This window comes from Abramis brama, assembly GCF_963993115.1.
Source record: "Abramis brama genome assembly, chromosome: 18".
NCBI classification, from domain to species: Eukaryota; Metazoa; Chordata; class Actinopteri; order Cypriniformes; family Leuciscidae; genus Abramis; species Abramis brama.
The window spans coordinates 34,218,165-34,239,524 of record NC_139980.1 but is presented as its reverse complement, the minus strand read 5'-3'; the positions used below and the strand labels follow the sequence as shown (position 1 = coordinate 34,239,524).

The window sequence follows — 21,360 nt, the reverse complement described above, 5'->3', positions numbered from 1 at the left end:
GAGTAAGTAATAACAGAGTGCACTAAGTAATAACAGAGTGCACTACGTAATAACAGGGTGGAGTAAGCCCACAAAACCTCTCACACTACAACTTTAACATAGTAGGATGTCCTGTTACTTTATCCTCTACAGTAAAAGACCTAGGTGTTATACTAGACTGCAACCTGTCTTTTGAAAATCATATTTCATATGTTACAAGAACAGCCTTTTTCCACCTTAGAAACATTGCTAAGCTACGTAACATGCTATCAGTTTCTGAGGAAGAAAAATTAGTTCATGCATTCATGACCTCGAGACTAGATTACTGTAATGCTTTATTAGCCGGTTGTCCTGCATTCTCAATAAACAAGCTACAGTTAGTCCAAAATGCAGCTGCTAGAGTTCTTACTAGATCAAGAAAATATGATCATATAACACCAATTTTATCATCACTACATTGGTTACCTATAAAGTTCCGTATTAATTACAAGGTATTGCTACTGACTTATAAAGCCCTAAACGGTTTAGCTCCAGTCTATTTAACGGATCTTCTATCGCCCTATAATCCATCGCGCTCTTTAAGATCACTAAATTCGAGGCTTTTGGTCATACCTAGGATATCCAGATCCACCAAAGGAGGGAGAGCATTTTCACATTTAGCTCCAAAACTCTGGAATAGTCTTCCTGATACTGTTCATGCTCAGACTCGCTCTCCCAGTTTAAAACTAGATTAAAGACGCATCTTTTCAGCCAGGCATTCATATAATACTTTTAATCTTACAGTTAAATCCAACCTCTAGTTCATAAACGCCAGAGGAGAACTGGCCCCTGACTGAGCCTGGGTTCTCCCAAGGTTTTTTTTTTCTCCATTAGGTCACCTGATGGAGTTTTTCGGTTCCTTGCCACTGTTGCCTTTGGCTTGCTCAGTTGGGGATATTTGGGATATTTAATTAAATTAATCAATCAACAATACTATTGATCAGCATTACCAAATGTGGAAATTTTCCACTAGAAACAAGCATTGATGTATTATTTTAATTTAATACTGTGAAACTGCTTTGATACAATCTGTATTGTGAAAAGCGCTATATAAATAAACTTGACTTGACTTGACTTGAGTAAGTAATAACAGAGTGGACTAAGTAATAACAGAGTGGACTAAGTAATAACAGAGTGGAGTAAGTAATAACAGAGTGGAGTAAGTAATAACAGTGGAGTAAGTAATAACAGGGTGGAGTAAGTAATAACAGAGTGCACTAAGTAATAACAGGGTGGACTAAGTAATAACAGAGTGGACTAATAACAGTGTGGAGTAAGTAATAACAGGGTGCACTAAATAATAACTGGGTGGAGTAAGTAATAACAGAGTGGAGTAAGTAATAACAGTGGAGTAAGTAATAACAGGGTGGAGTAAGTAATAACAGAGTGCACTAAGTAATAACAGGGTGGACTAAGTAATAACAGAGTGGACTAATAACAGTGTGGAGTAAGTAATAACAGGGTGCACTTAATAATAACAGGGTGGAGTAAGTAATAACAGAGTGGACTAAGTAATAACAGTGGAGTAAGTAATAACAGAGTGCACTAAGTAATAACAGAGTGGAGTAAGTAATAACAGAATGGAGTAAGTAATAACAGAATGGAGTAAGTAATAACAGAGTGGACTAAGTAATAACAGGGTGGAGTAAGTAATAACAGGGTGCACTAAGTAATAACAGAGTGGAGTAAGTAATAACAGGGTGGAGTAAGTAATAACAGGTTGGACTAAGTAATAACAGGGTGGACTAAGTAATAACAGAGTGGACTAAGTAATAACAGAATGGAGTAAGTAATAACAGAGTGGACTAAGTAATAACAGAGTGGACTAAGTAATAACAGGGTGCACTAAGTAATAACAGGGTGGAGTAAGTAATAACAGGGTGGAGTAAGTAATAACAGAGTGGAGTAAGTAATAACAGAATGGAGTAAGTAATAACAGAGTGGACTAAGTAATAACAGGGTGGAGTAAGTAATAACAGGGTGGAGTAAGTAATAACAGGGTGCACTAAGTAATAACGGTGGAGTAAGTAATAACAGAGAGGAATAAGTAATAACAGAGTGGAGTAAGTAATAACAGAGTGGACTAAGTAATAACAGAGTGGAGTAAGTAATAATAGGGTGCAGAGTAATAACAGTAATAATAGTAATAATAGTAATAATAGTAATAACAGAGTGGAGTAAGTAATAACAGAATGGAGTAAGTAATAACAGGGTGGAGTAAGTAATAACAGGGTGGAGTAAGTAATAACAGTGGAGTAAGTAATAATAGGGTGCACTAAGTAATAACAGAGTGGAGTAAGTAATAACAGAATGGAGTAAGTAATAACAGAGTGGACTAAGTAATAACAGAGTGGAGTAAGTAATAACAGAGTGGAGTAAGTAATAACAGAATGGAGTAAGTAATAACAGGGTGGAGTAAGTAATAACAGGGTGGAGTAAGTAATAATAGGGTGCACTAAGTAATAACAGAGTGGAGTAAGTAATAACAGAATGGAGTAAGTAATAACAGAGTGGACTAAGTAATAACAGAGTGGACTAAGTAATAACAGGGTGGACTAAGTAATAACAGAGTGGACTAAGTAATAACAGGGTGGACTAATGTTAATTTTATTAGACTGATTTGTGTGATTTGATCAAACTAACACCATAAAATATCCCAGAATGTTTGTGCTGCAATTTTCTAATGACATGACGATGAAAGAAAACAAACTATTATGATTTACATGAAAATGTGCAGCATAATACGAATTACCTAAGTACAGTTTCATCTGTAGGCATATATGAATTTGTGCATTAAACTTATTTAAGTGCTCTGTTGTGGTGCACTAAATGTAATTTTACAATATTCCTTGAGGAACTGAAAATGAAAACATCGAAGGCGACGGAGAGCCTCCTCCAGTTCGTCTGATGGAATCAGCACACACAACCTAAAACACACACAAACACACACAGCGACAGGGTGTTGAGTGTGTGTGTGTGTGTGTGTAGACTGCATGTCTAAAAAGGTCACTGTACCTGAAGTGGCTGCAGATCTGTGAATGTTTGTGATCTTCATTGATCCCGACACACACACCCTGATCCTCCAACAACCTCCTGCTGTACAACAATCCCACAGACTGCAGACACACACACACACACACACACACCTTAAATAATTCACCCTCACGACATTCCAAACTTGTATCACATTCTGTCTTCTAAGGAACACAAAGAAGATATTGTACAGAATGTTCAAGCTGCTCTCTTACATACAGAGAAGAAAACTCTGTCAGGCAGTAAAAAAAATTGTCAGGCAATGCATACCTTGTTTATCTTGAATGCAAAGTGAGTGGCTTTGGATAATGCATTTGCCAAATGTATAAATGTAAATCATCACCATTATATAATAATAGGATGTTGACCTTGTTTAAGCGCCACGGTGTGTGAGAGTGTACCTGTGTGTGTGTCACAACTGAGTGAGGAAGAGTCAGGTACGGATAGATGAAGATTCCGCTCTGAACTGACGCACAGCTGAATCCCGGAAGATCATTAATGAACTCGACAGCCCTGGAAACGTTACACTTCAGAGTCTTTAGCCTAGACGCCACCTCCTAAACACACACACACACACACACACACACACACACACACACTTAAAATATACATATTTATTGTACACATTAAGTAATGTTTAATCAACCCTTTACAGTTGTGTGGGAATACAGAGTCTATTCTAATCTCTACATGTAATAATCATATTAAATATTCAATAATCATATTATTTTGAATTTTATTGAAAGGATAGCCCCTTGAGATGTAAAATCTCATTTTCAAGGGGGTCCTAAGAACATGAGCAAAATATACAGCACAAATAATAATAGTAATAATAATAATACAACACAAAACAAAACAAAACAACTTTACAGTAAACTTTACTTTATTAAACAATGTAAATTATAAATATAAATGTTTTTGCACGTACCTGTGTGTATAAAGTGTAGGAAGGTTCTCCAGGACGGGGCGGATCAGCCATGACATCAAGAGCGATCTGACCAATCACAGGAGGGCACAAATCTCCCGTCAGAAGCGTATCAGTGTATAACATGACCGCTTGATCGACGTTCACCAGCTCCATATAACCCGCCCTGAAACCACACCTGCATCAAACACATCGAGCAGCATTGAATTAGCAGCCTTTTACTGTTAAATTAAGGTCATTATAATGAACGTTGACCAACATAATACTCAACATTAAATCAAAATGGACATCTTGAGCAGCAAATCATCATATTAGAATGATTTCTGAAGGATCATGTGACACTGAAGACTGGAGTAATGATGCTGAAAATACAGCTTTAATCACAGGAATAAATTACACTTTACTGTATATTCACATAGACAACAGCTGTTTTACATTAGAATAATATTTCACAATTTTCACAGTATTTTTGAGCACATAAATGCAGCCTTGAGCAAAAGAGAATCTTTCACAAACAATAAAAATCTTCCCGACCGCAAACTTTTAACGTTTGTGTATTTATTAAATACAAATGTACTCAGTTGAATAAGAATTTTGAATTTTAAACTGAATCAGACTCTAACACTGTTTCTGCTCATGAAGTTTAAATCAGAGACGAGATAGTAAGAAGATAACTTTAAATTGGTTTTATTAGCTCTGACATCATAAAACTCACTCTCCCATGATGCCGTTGGAGAGCGAGTGAAGCGAGGCCAGTTGAACGCTCTCAGAATAAGGGTCTCCCATCTCAGCCAGAACACGCTTATAGGACAGGAACTCTGAGCCGTCCGCAAAAACCGTGTTCTGATAAACCTGCAACCCAATAGTTGCAAAGAACTATTCTTGATCATTACCAAGAAAACAAACGTGACCAAAGCAGATAATGAAGATTTCACCCTAAACACTTCCCTCGTTGACCAACAAGAAAAGATCTTCGTCGGCAGCGAAGCGAATCACATCCTCGATGGACTCTCTGCACTGGACGTGCCCTGTAAAACACACACAATTTAATATCACAATTTATCAATTCACTTACAAAAACTACCACGGTATTATGGCTCTTTGTGGTGACACTATGGTATTTTTCATTCATTTTTCATACTTCACTCTAGTTGTCATAGAATACCCTTACAAAAAAGTGTGCTATTAGTATACTTATTTTAAACGTTAATACTTTCAGCCTACTTTTTATGTACTTCTCAGAAATATAATAAAAGTGCCCCTGTAGTCAACAATTTCATCCCTTAAAACTCATCTTTGATCATCAAAATTACATATTTAAGTATTTTTTCCTTGAAAAAAAAAAATCTTCAAGCCCTTAAAATAGCTTGATTGTAACTCGACACCCTTGCCTCATTTAGTATACACGGTTCTATGAATATGCAAATGAGCCCCGCCTCCACTCGTTGACGATCATACGTTGATCTGACGTCAGAAACAAAACCAATTTCAAACCGTGTTTCATTTTCACTTACATGGCAATGACTTACAATGGCCAAACAAAAGGTGCATTACAATCATCACAATATACACAGTGATGCTGTGTTTTAAACCTCCAGCAAAATCATCATGAATATACTGTCCCGTACCTGTCGGGTTGCCAGGGTTACTGATATAAATTGCCCGTGGAGAGCTCCGCCCCCTCGCCGCCTGGATTACTCTGTTAAGCTCCGCCCTCTCCAAGCTCCACCCACACTGTTCTTGAAGCCGATAGGGCACCGGAACCACGCCCATCCACTCCAGGAGGCGTGTCAGAGAGTGAGGGGCGGGGTCTGGGATCATAACCGAAGACACGCCCTCTGATTGACACAGCAGTTGCAACATCACCTGCGTACATCAATCATCCAACTGAAGCACTTACAACCAGTGTTGGGGAAAGTTACTTTTAAAAGTAATGCATTACAATATTGCTTTAATCCCAAAAAAAGTAACTAATTGCGTTACTTAGTTACTTTTTATGAAAAGTAATGCGTTACGTTACTTTTGCTTTACTTTTTCTCCCCTGGGCTGGGCTTGCTTGTGTTTGAATAACAAGAAAAAAAGTTATATTTTTGGCAAATATTAAGGCCCTTTCACACCAAAAGTGAAGTGAATAATCCTCAGGCTGAAGGAAACGCATGTTTACTCCTGTACAGTAGAGGGCGCCACTCAAACTAACCTCTTATTTCTAAATCTAATCTAAAGTAATTTTTGCTTATTATTATGGTTGAATTAGATTATTGAAGGTCAGCAGCAAAGACATTGGTTAATAAAGTGAGATTAAATACATGAAGTATATTTGTGTAATTTAATATAGTTAATTATAAAAGTTTTGCGTAAAATTCTGAGATTGCATTTTACTGTTTTTATTCATTTTGACGAATTCTGAATGTTTTCGTGCAAGTGAGATGAGCAAATGCATGTTCACATTTAGTCTAGAACTACAGTAACCATCATGTTTACACACACACACACACAACACCTCCTCACTTTATTTCTCTCAACATGAGCTGTCAGTCAATAAATGTGAAAAAGTAACTTAGATATTTTGTTGTAAATTGAAAACGTAATGCGTTATTTTAGTTTACTAGTTACTTGAAAAAGTAATCTGATTACATGCTTACAACATAAATCACAAACGAATGGTTTCGGATCGTACCATCAAACCTCTCTGGGCTTCAACAGTGATGAAGACTTGCTCCGGACTGGATGGGATTCCTCCGTCCCGCAGCGAAATAAACTTTGCTATAGTGTTTCTCACGTACATCGATCCACAGGACTCAGTGTATGAACCTAAAGAGTGAAGCGGCCAGACAGCCAATCAGATCGTGAGCATCACAGGTCACATGACAGTGAATCAGTATATGGTGCACATGAATTCGGACACATTAGGACACGGATGACTATTTCTGGCGTCTTTATTATGCACAACCCCAGAACTGATATCATTCTGACATTATTTTTTAATGTTATTGTAACTATGATCAATACTCTGCTTGATACAGTACAAATGTGCGACATTATAAATGCTAGCTAGATTATGTTCATGACCTGTCTAGTGTATGGAGGAAATATTGGGTCAGATTTAAAACTAAAAGTCTGTTTATGCTGAAATATAATTAAATAATGGTTTGTTGCGGTGCATTGTGGGGCTTTTTTAGGGAGCGAAGGTTTCAGATCACTAGACGGATTTTGCGATTGAGACAGCCTTTAAAATGGCCGACTCCCTGATCAGTGCCCTAACTAGTGAACTAGGGAGCTGATTGAGACGCACTTATATTGTTTTTCACCCATTCAGATTAAATATATATATACTACCGTTCAAAAGTTTGAGGTCAGAAATTAATACTTTTATTCAGCAAGGATGCATTAAAATGATCAAAAGTGACAGTAAAGACATTTATAATGTTACAAAAGATTATATTTCAAATAAATGCTGTTCTTTAGAACTTTATATTCATCAAAGAATCCTGAAAAATGAAATGTATCACAATTTCCACAAAATTATGACGGTTTTCAACATTGATAATGTTTCTTGAGCATCAAATCATCATATTAGAGTGATTTCTGAAGGATCATGTGACACTGAAGACTGGAGTAATGATGATGAAAATTCAGCTTTGATCACAGGAATAAATTACACTTTACTATATATTCACATAGAAAACAGCTGATTTAAAGTGGAATAATATTTAACCATTTTTACTGTATTTGTGATCAAATGAACACAGCTTTGGAAAACTTTAACTGTAGTGTGTGTGTAATACATGTTATAACTATCATAATTTCCCACAAAGACAATATCTCACCGACACTGCCTCCATCAAAGTGCTGGAGTAACATCTGAGCTCTGAGACGAGCGTCAGGAGGAAGAGCGTCGCTCTGCAAGAGACTCGGACACAAACATCCAGCGATGACCTGAAGCAAGTCCACATGAAACGCCAGTCACCACACATGCACTTCTGTTGTGCACTGCAAAAAATGCTTTTCTTACTCAGTACTTTTGTCTTGTTTCCAGTCCAAATATCTAAAAATTCTTAAAACAAGATGCATTTACTAGATGAGTAAAATGACATAAGATATTATGTCTTGTTTTCCGGGGAATTAATCAAAATTAAGTGAGTTGATGCTTAAAAAAAGCAAAACTATCTGCCAATGTGGTCAGAAAAATAATGTTAATTCAAACAGAAACAAGATTATTTTTCTTACCAGATTGGCAGATAATTTTGCTTGTTTTAAGCAAATACTCACTTAATTTTTTATTTATTTCCCCAGAAAACAAGATGTAATATCTTATGTTATTTTACTACTTTAGTAAATGCATCTTGATTTAAGAAATGTTTGATATTTACACTCAGCAACGTGACTTGATTTAAAGTCCCCCTGTAGTCAATCATTTTATCCTTTAAAACTCATCTTTGATCACCAACATGACATATTTAAAAGTTTTTTCCTTGGAAAAAAATTCTTCATGCCTTAAAATATCTTGAATGTAACTCGACACCCTTGCCTCATTTAGTATGCGCGGTTCTATGAATATGCAAATGAGCCCAGCCTCCACTCACTCACTCAGCTCAGAGATCCACTGGTTGACGATCACACGTTGATCTGATTGGTTACAAGGTAGTTTGTGACGTCAGAAACACCAGCGATTTCAAAGCGTGTTTTTGAGACTGTCTTTGGTTCACTGCAGTTTTAAGGAGGAAATACTCAGCAATGGTGTCGACTTATGAATTTACACACGGTTTGTCTTAAAGCATATTAAAAACACCACATAGACACATAAACGATTTTCACCACAGGGGGACTTTAAAAGTAAAGGTTGTTCCATGTTATTAATGAATGATTATGTGAAGCATTTTGTCCTGTAGATTAACATGCACTGATGAATCATTTAAGAGTCAAATTGTCATGTTGACCTTATCCGATTATAACGGGACGTTCTGCTCTACAAAACCAAAGTGCAGGACACATTGTGCTCATTTGCAATTCAGCCATATATGTTCAATCACTTATTTAAGCAACAATTAACAAAACGTCAGACCTGTCTAACAAAGGTTATTGGCTTCATTCCAGCGTTGTGAGAGTCTCCCGAACTCAAATCCAGAAGCTTCTTAAAGGACGACATATTCACTCCCTGTGAAAGGACAGATGTGACGTTTAAAAGATAATTATGATATACATGTACTTCTCAAATGATCTGAGCTGCTCTTCATATTCATTTTATAGCTCTACACTCTTACTGGATCATAACCAGTGATAGTATTCGCGTCTGTTTTTACTTCCTCAATTTTACTAATTAAAATGAATAAATAAATCATAATAATTATTATTATTATAAAATATAGTAGGCCTATTATATATAATTTCAATATTTTAAACATTTTATAATAATATTTTAATATATTCATATTTATTCATTTAATTTTAGGAGAAACATCAGAGACAATTATTTATAAATATAGTATTATATATAATTTTAATATTAATATATTTTGATATTTTATAATAGCCTAATATTTTAATATTATGATTATTAATTTAATTTTAGGAAAAACATCTCAGACAAAGTTGATCCTAAAAGGATAACTGAGAATTCAAGTATTGCACATTTCTGCCTTGATATGTCATAATCCATATGGTATGTTACATGAACTCCCATATGAACATAACTCAATATTTAAATAGCCTAAAAGATTATTCGACCATGCAAGGAATTTTACACTTTACAACATTTTACTTTCTACTTCCAAAAAATATTTGACTGTAAATGTATAATAATAATAAAAAAATGTATGCTGTATCAGATATAAAACAATTTCCACAAAAAATGGTAATTCATACCTTTTCTTTCCAAAAACATATATTTTTTCATATATTTTGCAATAAAATTTCATGTCGTTAATGCATTAACCAGTATTAACTAACAAAGAGCAATACATCTGTTATAGAATTAATATCCATTCATGTTAGTTAATAAAAAAATACAACAGTTCATTGTTAGTTCAGTGTCTATTAAATAATATTAAAACATACATCTTTTGATTTTAATAATGTATTAGTAAATTTAGGAATTAACATTAAGATGTTTTTATTCTTTATGATGTCTTTCCATTCCGTTCATTTCAATAAGCAATAAACACATTTCTTAAGGATAAATACCTAAAAATATATTATTTATCATTAAGATAAACACTTTTATGCGACATCAAAGAACGTGTTGAAATGTGTTCATGCAGATGTTAACAAATTTAACCTGACTGTAAAGTGTTACCGATTTTACTGCATCTCTTTACATTTTTATATGACTTTATATGTGTTTTATATGTGTTTCACCTGTTTAATGAGCGAGTTGTCTTCTTCAGATCTTCTGTCCACGTCCTTTTGTCAAACACCTCAGTTTGAGTCACTCTTTTAATATATTACTGCATTAACTTTCATCAACGGAAGTAAAGTTAGTTTAATGTTTGACATTTGTTAGACATTTGTTTTCATACCCATTCAAATGCGCATTTCATGGATTTACAGGCTCATTTGCAAATTCATGGATCTGTGTAATGAAGCAAGGAGATCTACATTCAAGTTATTTTAAGGCATGAAGAAATGTTTTCACAGGGAAAAACGTTTAAATATGTAATTTTGGTGATCAAAGATGAGTTTTAAGGGATACAATTATAGACTACAGGACGCAGTTAAATTATTTCATTGATTTATAGGGCTAATTAATATGCTTTATTTCTTGAAATAAATGTGCTGCAAAGGACATGTGTTTACGTAGCTGAGTTGGTTTGAGCTGAAAACATGAAATGTGCAGAGTTTAAAGGGCGTGAAACCGAATGTCGAACGTTAAAACTCACTTTACCGCCATTTTACAGCACATGGACTGCGGTTCACGAGTTCAGTGTCCCCGTAAAGGTGCGTTCAAACCAATGACAATGACTATTACACACCGTTGTCCTAATTACACGCGATAAAAGGTTATTTTCCGTGTTAATCAGAGTGTTTGTCCTAACCAGCCGCGACGGCGACACGCGACGATTCTATTTTAGAAACGCTTTCTATTTTTCTGCGACGTCGCGCTGGAACAACAAACACAAAGTGTGGCGATGATAATCTCAGGGACTGTTTATGTGCTTTATTTAATGTTAAAAGTGTGTAATGTGAGTCTGAATATCATTTAGTGCTCCAGCTTTGCAGCTGTAAAAGCAACAGTGGATAATTCACCTCAGATCTTGATTAAACAAATGGAAACAAGAACGTTCAAACTGTGAACAAACAAGTGTATTCTTTGACAAAGAGTGTTTTAGTAGTAGCCTATGTATTTTTAATGTTTAAATGGTGTAATATTCGTGAATTTGATTGTGTAGCGACTTATCCATGTTCCTGCGAGGGGACTTTGACCCTCAGCGCGTTCACACTGCTGATGTAAACAGAAGTGAGCAGGAACCAGCATTTTAAAAAGGTTTTGCTTCCCTTGTTGGTTAAAGTCCCCGTGAACCGGAAGTTGCAAACGACTTTTCTCCAGTGTTATGACGTATTTCCCAGTGAAAAGGAATATTGAACAGAGGGCAGGGTTTTACTCTAGCGCTCCTCCTCTCCATCTCTGCTCATAGCAGACTAACGGTTTGAGGGGAGTGGTTAAGCGTTGCCCAAACCAATTCCTCAAACCTACGTCATCAGAGAAGGTCCTCCAATGCAGAGGGGAGGGGCATTTTCAGATTTTGATTAAAGATTACCATGGTAAAAAAATTTTTTTTTACATATTTTCTTTTTTTTACATATTAATCCTGCACGGATTAATTGTTCACCACAAGACTAGTAATATGCGCTAACAAAGTAAATAGGGTCAATTTTGATTTCATGGGGACTTTAAACATTTGCAAAGTAATTCAAAGAGGATCACACAACGAATTAAAACAGTCACAAAAATATCTTTATTAGTTTAATAAAAATAATAATAATACACATGCACAATGTGAAAAAGGCAATATACACAATCACACACTTTTTTTCTTTTTTCACACAATTTTTTTCTTTTGCAGCCATGCCATAAAATAATAATTTTTGCTTCTCTAAAGAACCTTTTAGTGAACGGTTCTTAAAATAACTTTTTTTTTCTTAGTGTGAAGAACATTTTAAGATTCTAAAGAACCCATACAGAACCCACACATTTACAGAGTGACTGTATAAAATCGGTATAAAATGTTTATACAAATATAAAAAAAATGTATGTACTTCTAAACTACACATTTATGCTTTGTTATGGGGGATATGTGGTACTTTTTTGCCTATTTACCACAAAATTACTCAACTTTACCATTAGCTTGCATATGAAATATGAAATGTTTCTAAAAAAAATTATTTTAATGATGTTCTAAATTAAATATGAGTTGTTTCTGGATAATGATCTGGGTGTTAGAGGCAGAATTCTGGCATCTGCTCGTTAAAACAAAAACTGTAGGAATTACAGTTTTAGAAATAAAGTGTTTGTCCATATATATCCAGCAGAGGTGTGTGTGTGCGTGTGTGTGTGTTTGTGTGTGTTAGGTCTCTCACCTTTCATATCTGTTTTGCATTCATGGCTGATTTTGTTTGCCAAATTCTATGAGTTGCAGTCACACTTGTGTGTGTGAGAATTTTTATTCCACATTGCATTTGTGCTCTAGTTTCAGACCCTTATCTCTGTGTGAAAATTTTCTGATTTATGTCGTATTTATTTATTTTATTGAAAAATGACAGATAAAAAACTCATAATTCTTCACCTTTCCCTATAATTGTCAGTTTTCGAAGACCCTGTGTGTGGCTTTTTATTCACATTCCTTCAAAACAACCGAATCAAGCCCAGTTTTGTGTCACAAAATCTCATGCAACTGAGATGAAGGAAACAATGTTTTTTTTTAATGAGGGAAACATCAAATATCATGAATGTTAAAGGTTCTTCCATCAGGGTCAATGAAGAATGTTTATTCTGCCGTGAGTGTGTCTGTGTTGTGTTTGGCTCCCTGTAAGTGTTTGTTACTCGACTTGGCGTTGCTGTTTTGTGGTTCATCTTGTGGTTTTGTCGGGACACTGGATCTTGTATCCCACTCTATACGCCTGCAGATACACACGCGCCTGGTTTATCCTGCGAACACAGCAAACAGCAGCACACACTGATAATAATCAGAAATGTTTCTCGAGCATCAAATCCTCATATGATAATGATTTCTGAAGGATCATGTGACACTGAAGACTGGAGTAATGATGCTGAAAATTCAGCTTTGATCACAGGAATAAATTACACTTTACTGTATATTCACATAGAAAACAGCTGATTTACATTTTAATAATATTTCACATTTTTTTGCTATATTTTTAATCACATAAATGCAGCCTTGCCGAGCAGAAGAGGCTCTTTCAAAAACATTAAACAAATCTTGCCGACCCCAAACCTTTGTGCAACTCAACCGATGTGAATAGTTATGAATCTTTAGTTTTCAACTCTGATTGGTCGGCTGGATCAGTGTGTTGTGATTGGTCGAGCGCTATGAGTGTGTTTGGGAAATGTCCCGCCCCTTACCATAACCACCAGTTTAACACACTACTAACTAACTCAACCAGGCCCCGCCCCTTTATTCTGCACATTAATTATTATAATGAGGAATATTGTGACATGTTTGTTCCCGGGAGAAACTCACGACTACAGTGGAGGCGTTTCAGGAGTTCAGGAACACTGACTCTGATATAGAGCAACATTACACTCACTTTAACGGAAAAGTTGATTTCTGACACTTCTGCGATTTACTCGTACTGTGACAGGTCCAGCTCATCTGTGTGTGTGTGTGTGTGTGTGACTGACCTGTATTTAGTGCAGAGTTGGACACCCAGGGGTCCACAGCGATCCACGAAACTCTCCCGAAAGCCTTTCCTCACTGCGCGAGACGTACTGACTACCGTCGTGACGACTGGACACACACTGAAACACACGAGCATGGGTAGGTTTAGGGGTCGGGTTAGTGTGTGTGTGTGATGGGCAGGTTTAGGGGTCGGGTAAAGTGTGTGTGTGTGTGTGTGTGTGTGTGTGATGGGTAGGTTTAGGGGTCGGGTAAAGTGTGTGTGTGTGTGTGTGTGTGATGGGTAGGTTTAGGGGTCGGGTAAAGTGTGTGTGTGTGTGTGTGTGTGTGTGTGTGTGATGGGCAGGTTTAGGGGTCGGGTAAAGTGTGTGTGTGTGTGTGTGTGTGTGATGGGTAGGTTTAGGGGTCGGGTTAGTGTGTGTGTGTGTGTGTGTGATGAGTAGGTTTAGGGGTCGGGTTAGTGTGTGTGTGATGAGTAGGTTTAGGGGTCGGGTTAGTGGGTGTGTGTGTGTGATGGGTAGGTTTAGGGGTTGGGTTAGTGTGTGTGTGATGGGCAGGTTTAGGGGTCGGGTAATGTGTGTGTGTGTGTGTGTGATGGGCAGGTTTAGGGGTTGGGTAAAGTGTCTGTGTGTGTGTGTGCGATGGGTAGGTTTAGGGGTCGGGTTAGTGTGTGTGTGTGTGTGATGAGTAGGTTTAGGGGTCGGGTTAGTGGGTGGGTGTGTGTGTGTGTGTGTGATGGGCAGGTTTAGGGGTCGGGTTAGTGTGTGTGTGTGTGATGGGTAGGTTTAGGGGTCAGGTTGGTGTGTGTGTGTGATGGGTAGGTTTAGGGGTTGGGTTAGTGGGTGTGTGTGTGTGGGTGTGTGTGTGTGTGTGTGTGATGGGTAGGTTTAGGGGTTGGGTTAGTGTGTGTGTGATGGGCAGGTTTAGGGGTCGGGTAATGTGTGTGTGTGTGTGATGTGCAGGTTTAGGGGTTGGGTAAAGTGTCTGTGTGTGTGTGTGCGATGGGTAGGTTTAGGGGTCGGGTTAGTGTGTGTGTGTGTGTGATGAGTAGGTTTAGGGGTCGGGTTAGTGGGTGGGTGTGTGTGTGTGTGTGTGTGTGATGGGCAGGTTTAGGGGTCGGGTTAGTGTGTGTGTGTGTGTGATGGGTAGGTTTAGGGGTCAGGTTAGTGTGTGTGTGTGATGGGTAGGTTTAGGGGTTGGGTTAGTGGGTGTGTGTGTGTGGGTGTGTGTGTGTGTGTGTGATGGGTAGGTTTAGGGGTTGGGTTAGTGGGTGTGTGTGTGTGGGTGTGTGTGTGTGTGTGTGTGATGGGTAGGGATGTCCCGATCCGATCACGTGGTTTCAGACTCGATCAGGAATCGGACGTTACCTCCCGATCAGGACTGGGATATATATGTATATATTCTCATTATTGTTTAACACATCTATAGTTATGCGGTGGCACAGAGTTACGGCGGTTTCACACTGCACGCGTTAGCAGCGCAGGAGCAGTGCGTATGGTGAGCAGGAGCAGGACACGCGCGTTTTGCTTTCACACTGGCAGCGATTGTCACGCGCGGCTGAACCGCAGGTTGTGTACAGACTGAGTACTCTATAATGGATAAGTTGGCATTGCTTTATTTCGTTTTCAAATACATTTAAGAGAAAATACTTGTCAAGAAGCTTATTTTATTAATAATTTCATAAATATAACTTTGGTTCATCTTTGTTTTTATTGTTCTGGCAACAAGTTTGTTTTTGGACATTTGTTTTCTTTTTAAATTGCTGTTGGTCATTTGATCGACTGTTTAAAACACAATAGATATCATCAATGCACTTTTTGGATAAAACTGCGGTGTATTTTGGCCATGATCAATGCATATCACTTTAATTCAGCGCAAGCGGCGCAGCAAAAATAGACTCTGCGCCGAAACGATCACGGCACTTCTGCTCTGCTCTGCTATGCGCTGCCGCGCCGCCTCTGCGTGCGGTGTGTGTGAATGCTCTGATCTCTTAACATGGGCGGCGAAAAAAATACGCTGCACGCTCTGCTAACAGAGTTGTTGAATGTTAAAATAAGGTAAATTAAATAAAAAATAAGGAACATCCTGGATCTGTTTTTTGCTCTTCTTTATTCTTTTTTTATGTATTATAGAAGTATCGGATCGGGACTCGGTATCGGTAGATACTCAAAATCAAATGACTCGGACTCGAGGGCAAAAAAACCTGATCGGGACATCCCTAGTGATGGGTAGGTTTAGGGGTCAAATTAGTGTGTGAGTGTGTGTGTGTGATGGGTAGGTTTAGGGGTCAAATTAGTGTGTGAGTGTGTGTGTGTGATGGGTAGGTTTAGGGGTCAAATTAGTGTGTGAGTGTGTGTGTGTGATGGGTAGGTTTAGGGGTTGGGTTAGTGTGTGTGTGTGAGTGTGTGTGATGGGTAGGGTTATGGAGTGAAAACAGTCTCAAAACCTTCCACGAATGCACGCGAGAGATCCACACACACACACAGCGATCCACACACACGGCAATCATGCATTATTGTCCTTACTCGCATTGCTTTGCTCACAACACAATCCACAACTTTGCTTTATCTGTACCTGTAATTTCAGTCTTTTGCATTGGTGTTCTGCCTTAAGAATGCCCCTGAATATGCGCTTTTGTTTCTGTGGAATCTTTTGAGACTGTCGTTCCACGGCCCTGATTCACAAATGCACACAAGCCTATCTGTCCCATAGACTGTGATCTGTCCCCATAACCTGCAAATATGCTATATGGTGTCTTCCTCCAGAGGGCGCTAACCGGCCTTCCAGCTGAATCTCTTAAAGGGCTGGATTCATTTCGTTTTCTGACTTGGCGAGACAACTGAAGTCTAAACATTTTTCACTAAATATCATATACATACATGCAAATGTAGAGTAAAACCAAACCCCTTTTTTTATTCTTCAACGTGAAATCAGAATAGGCTATAATTAGGCTTAGGCTTAATATAGGCTTAATAGGCTATAACCTATTAAGAAAACCATTCAGATAACAGGAAAGCTTTATAGTATTTATGTAACTGTTGGCAAACTACAAGGCTGTACGTTTTCTTTTGTTTATATTATTATAGTTCTGAATGTACTTTGTGTAATGTAATAACCCCTCCCCTCACACACATATATTAAATGGAAATTAATATATTTTCAGCAATTATACTGTATGTTTTGCTTTCCTTATTTTTAAAGAAAGGATGAATGCTTCAACATAATTTAACCAACAAAGTAAAATATTTCTTTCAAAAGAATCCACAAGTATTACCCTCAAGTAAACAATTCTCATGCAAACCACAGAGCTGCCAACTCTCATTCATTCACCGTGAGACTCACGCAATTCACGCAAAAAAAAATCTCAGCTCTCAGTTTCTGTCACTTTTGTTACGAAATTCAAACAATACAGTTTTGCTGCCTGTAAATGTGACTGCTTGTTTAATGGGTCCCGTTAACCGTCTGGTTTCTGACATTCTTCAAAATATCTTCATTTGTGTTCAGCTGAAGAAAGAAACTCATACAGGTTTGAAACAACTTAAGGGTGAGTAAACGGTGACAGAACTTTCATTTTTTTCACATATATACTAAATATAATGCGTTTTTTATTATAATAACAACTTTATTTAATGATATAAGTAAAAATATAATAAATATGTAATATAGTACACATATTTAGCAAAATACTCTCTATAGCTCTTTTTTTCTAGCCAACTAACGTGTTATAGCTATAGCCTATTATGGTCATCAAATGCTTTCCTGAGGTAAATGTTATGTGACATAATTGTTCTCCCGCTGTTTTATTGACCCCTTTGTTTGTTTGATTGGTCGATATTATGTATGAGGAATATACATTTCGGTAAGTTGTACTGTATCTTTCAACAGTGTTCATTCGTGTTTATTTACTATTAGTTAGAGATGATCGGGTCACGTGCCGCTAGGAATCTGTCGCGTCACATTTACAAGCAGCAAAACTGTATTGTTTGAATTTCGTAATAAAAGTGACAGAAACTGAGAGCTGAGATTTTTTTTTATATCATAAGTAACCTGCTCTGTCTAGTCTGTCGGTCTCCGTGTCCTCTTTGCTTCGCGATTTTTCTGTGCGTGAGAAAATGGATGTGTGGCGTGAGAGCATGTGGAAAGTGTCAATTGCGTGAGTCTCACGGTGAATGAATGAGAGTTGGCAGCTCTGTGGTTTGCATGAGAATTGTTTACTTGAGGGTAATACTTGTGGATTCTTTTGAAAGAAATATTTTACTTTGTTGGTTAAATTATGTTGAAGCATTCATCCTTTCTTTAAAAATAAGGAAAGCAAAACATACAGTATAATTGCTGAAAATATATTAATTTCCATTTAATATATGTGTGTGAGGGGAGGGGTTATTACATTACACAAAGTACATTCAGAACTATAATAATATAAACAAAAGAAAACGTACAGCCTTGTAGTTTGCCAACAGTTACATAAATACTTTAAAGCTTTCCTGTTATCTGAATGGTTTTCTTAATAGGTTATAGCCTATTAAGCCTATATTAAGCCTAAGCCTAATTATAGCCTATTCTGATTTCACGTTGAAGAATAAAAAAAGGGGTTTGGTTTTACTCTACATTTGCATGTATGTATATGATATTTAGTGAAAAATGTTTAGACTTCAGTTGTCTCGCCAAGTCAGAAAACGAAATGAATCCAGCCCTTTAAGAGATTCAGCTGGAAGGCCGGTTAGCGCCCTCTGGAGGAAGACACCATATAGCATATTTGCAGGTTATGGGGACAGATCACAGTCTATGGGACAGATAGGCTTGTGTGCATTTGTGAATCAGGGCCGTGGAACGACAGTCTCAAAAGATTCCACAGAAACAAAAGCGCATATTCAGGGGCATTCTTAAGGCAGAACACCAATGCAAAAGACTGAAATTACAGGTACAGATAAAGCAAAGTTGTGGATTGTGTTGTGAGCAAAGCAATGCGAGTAAGGACAATAATGCATAATTGCCGTGTGTGTGGATCGCTGTGTGTGTGTGTGGATCTCTCGCGTGCATTCGTGGAAGGTTTTGAGACTGTTTTCACTCCATATAGGGTTAGGGTGTGTGTGTGTGTGTGTGTGTGTGTGTGTGATGGGTAGGTTTAGGGGTCGGGCTAGTGTGTGTGTGTGAGTGTGTGTGATGGGTAAGTTTAGGGGTAGGGTTAGGGTGAGTGTGTGTGTGTGTGTGTGATGAGTAGGTTTAGGGGTCGGGCTAGTGTGTGTGTGTGTCTGTGTGAGTGTGTGTGATGGGTAGGTTTAGGGGTAGGGTTAGTATGTGTGTGTGTGTGTGATGGGTAGGTTTAGGGGTCGGGTTAGTGTGTGTGTGTGTGTGATGGGTAGGTTTAGGGGTTGGGCTAGTGTGTGTGTGTGTGTGTGATGGGTAGGTTTAGGGGTCGGGTTAGTGTGTGTGTGTGTGTGTGATGGGTAGGTTTAGGGGCAGTGTTAATTTTGGCAGCCATTTTTGATTTAGTCTTAGTTTTCATCTTGAGACGAAAATACTTATTGGTCTTAGTCACATTTTAGTCATTTTGTCTTTCATAGTTTTAGTCTAGTTTTAGTTGACGAAAAGTCATTGCGTTTTTTGTCAACTTTTAGTCAAACTGCAGTTACCGACATTAATTTTGGTAGCTATTTATATGTAGTCTTTAGACAAAAAATGTCCTAATTTTTTATCTCTAGGCCAATTCAATTAAGCTTATGAGAAATGTAAATTAAGGTAACAGGCTGTATTGACATTGCACTCTTTAGCACTTGTGCAATTCTACATACCCCTTTTCCTTAGTTCAGTGGTTTTTAGAGTGCCCTACCCCCTGGTACCCCCTCTCTTCCACTTAGACTGCAGTCACACTTTTTCCATTAAGGGACAATATTTTTTTATATATATATATTTTAATTAAACAATGTTCAATAAATATGCAATGATGGTAAAAACTTAGTGATACCGGTACTTTTAAAATATTAAATTAAAGCCAGTAGTAAGTCACTGTCTTTATGAGTGAGTCATGGAGTCATTCATTCAGTAAGGAAGCAAGCTGCTATTTTTATGAACGGGTCAGGAATCTCACGATTCATTCTAAGCCACAGAATCGTTCACGAATCACCGCTGTGTGCTGCAGTTCTGCTGTGGCTTTCGTTGCAAAATAGAGCAATAAGCCTATGAGAATACTGTTTTAAATGTAGTAAATCATTTAATGTTACCCTTCTGTTTGTTGAACTGTTGTATAAAATCAATGTCTCATTTGAAATCGTGTGGATATTAAGGAAACATTGCATTCTTGCTCGTATAATATGATCGACATTAAAAACACTGGATATCAGCCTATATTTTGATCGCAGATTTAGTAGCACAGATAGCGCAAACGGCTCGTGGCAGAACACAGACCGACTGAAAGACACTTTAATTTAAGTAGAAAAACTCAAATGAAGATCGCTAAACTCCAGCTTACTTGTCTGTGTTGTTTAGATCATCCGCGGTTCTTCAGCAGTGTAGAGAGCGCGCGCGCGCATGGTTGCCAGATACTATTGAAAAGACCGGGTAGAAAACGTGTTCTTTAAACAGAAAAGCTCTGTCTGGGGATTTAATTATTAAAATCTGGCAACCGTAAGCCTGAACGCTCGTAAAAAACAGTCAATGTGTTGTCGTCTCCTTTATTTGACACAAACAAGTGGTTTTGGTTAAGTTTAAAAATGTTTAAACACATTTCAGTCTCGTCTTTTTTCGTCAACGATATTGCATGTGTTGATATAGTCACAGTTATCGTTTAATGACGTGGGTGTCGTCTCTCATCGTCTTGTCTTAGTCAGGGGAAAAAAGGTCGTCAACGAACATTTTTCGTCATAGTTTTCGTTAACGAAATTAACACTGTTTAGGGGTCGGGCTAGTGTGTGTGTGTGGGTGTGTGATGGGTAGGTTTAGGGGTAGGGTTAGTGTGTGTGTGATGGGTAGGTTTAGGGGTCGGGTTAGTGTGTGTGTGTGTGTGATGGGTAGGTTTAGGGGTCGGGTTAGTGTGTGGGTGTGTGTGTGTGTGTGTGTGTTCTTACAGTCTCTCACAGCGTATGCCACTCGTCCCCGTCGGACACACACAGGTGTTCAGAGGGCCACAGACAGAGCCATGTTGGCAGGGAGGAACACACGGCGTAGTGACAGCTACACACACACACACACACACACACACATGAACACAACTGTAGAATGATGTTCACTCAACATAAACAGCATGTCATGATGAATTATTGATGCTGTGATGACAAAAATGCTTCATTCATCAGGAATGAACGACATCATAATTAATGGATGATGTCACAGCGAACTGAATACTGAGTGATGTCATGACGGAATGAATGATGTCGTTCGATCACTTGCCCGTCTCGCAGAGGATCCCAGTGAATCCGTCCACACACTGGCATCTGTTGAGTCCCACACACACACCACCGTTTTTACACGCCAACACACACCTGACGGGTTCTGAGGAGGAAAACAAACACACACACAGTGTGAGTGTGTGTACTG

The 21,360-nt window shown here is 37.8% G+C and overlaps 2 protein-coding genes across 2 annotated transcripts in view; both read right to left on the bottom strand.

Annotated features, from left to right (window-relative positions):
* Positions 1-2,685: 2,685 nt before the first annotated feature.
* On the bottom strand, positions 2,686-10,402 carry gptl (glutamic--pyruvic transaminase-like). Its single transcript, XM_084091790.1, has 11 exons — positions 10,331-10,402; positions 9,039-9,131; positions 7,804-7,912; positions 6,654-6,787; positions 5,605-5,842; positions 4,925-5,004; positions 4,692-4,828; positions 3,980-4,154; positions 3,453-3,608; positions 3,034-3,134; positions 2,686-2,945 (listed from the first exon to the last, which is right to left on the bottom strand). The coding sequence occupies exons 2-11, from the start codon at positions 9,120-9,122 to the stop codon at positions 2,822-2,824; spliced, it is 1,338 nt and encodes a 445-aa protein (XP_083947916.1). The 5' UTR covers positions 9,123-9,131; positions 10,331-10,402; the 3' UTR covers positions 2,686-2,821.
* A 1,503-nt stretch (positions 10,403-11,905) lies between these two features.
* LOC311068766 (uncharacterized protein) overlaps positions 11,906-21,360 on the bottom strand; it is a 28,266-nt gene continuing 18,811 nt past the window's right edge. Inside the window, exons 18-21 of the mRNA XM_084091394.1 lie at positions 21,214-21,315; positions 20,892-20,997; positions 13,833-13,949; positions 11,906-13,118 (exon numbers count right to left, since the gene is read on the bottom strand). Coding sequence (XP_083947520.1) covers positions 13,040-13,118; positions 13,833-13,949; positions 20,892-20,997; positions 21,214-21,315 — 404 coding nt within the window. The 3' untranslated portion in view covers positions 11,906-13,039. The remainder of the gene's footprint in view (positions 13,119-13,832; positions 13,950-20,891; positions 20,998-21,213; positions 21,316-21,360) is intronic.

Coding starts and splice junctions, on each gene's coding strand:
- gptl (XM_084091790.1), bottom strand. CDS start 9,122: ATGTCGTCCTTTAAGAAGCTTCTGGATTTGAGTTCGGGAGACTCTCAC. Junction 4,829..4,924: donor TTTTCTTGTTGGTCAACGAG/GGAAGTGTTTAG, acceptor ATTGGGTTGCAG/GTTTATCAGAACACGGTTTT. Junction 3,135..3,452: donor CAGTTGTGACACACACACAG/GTACACTCTCAC, acceptor GTGTGTCTGCAG/TCTGTGGGATTGTTGTACAG.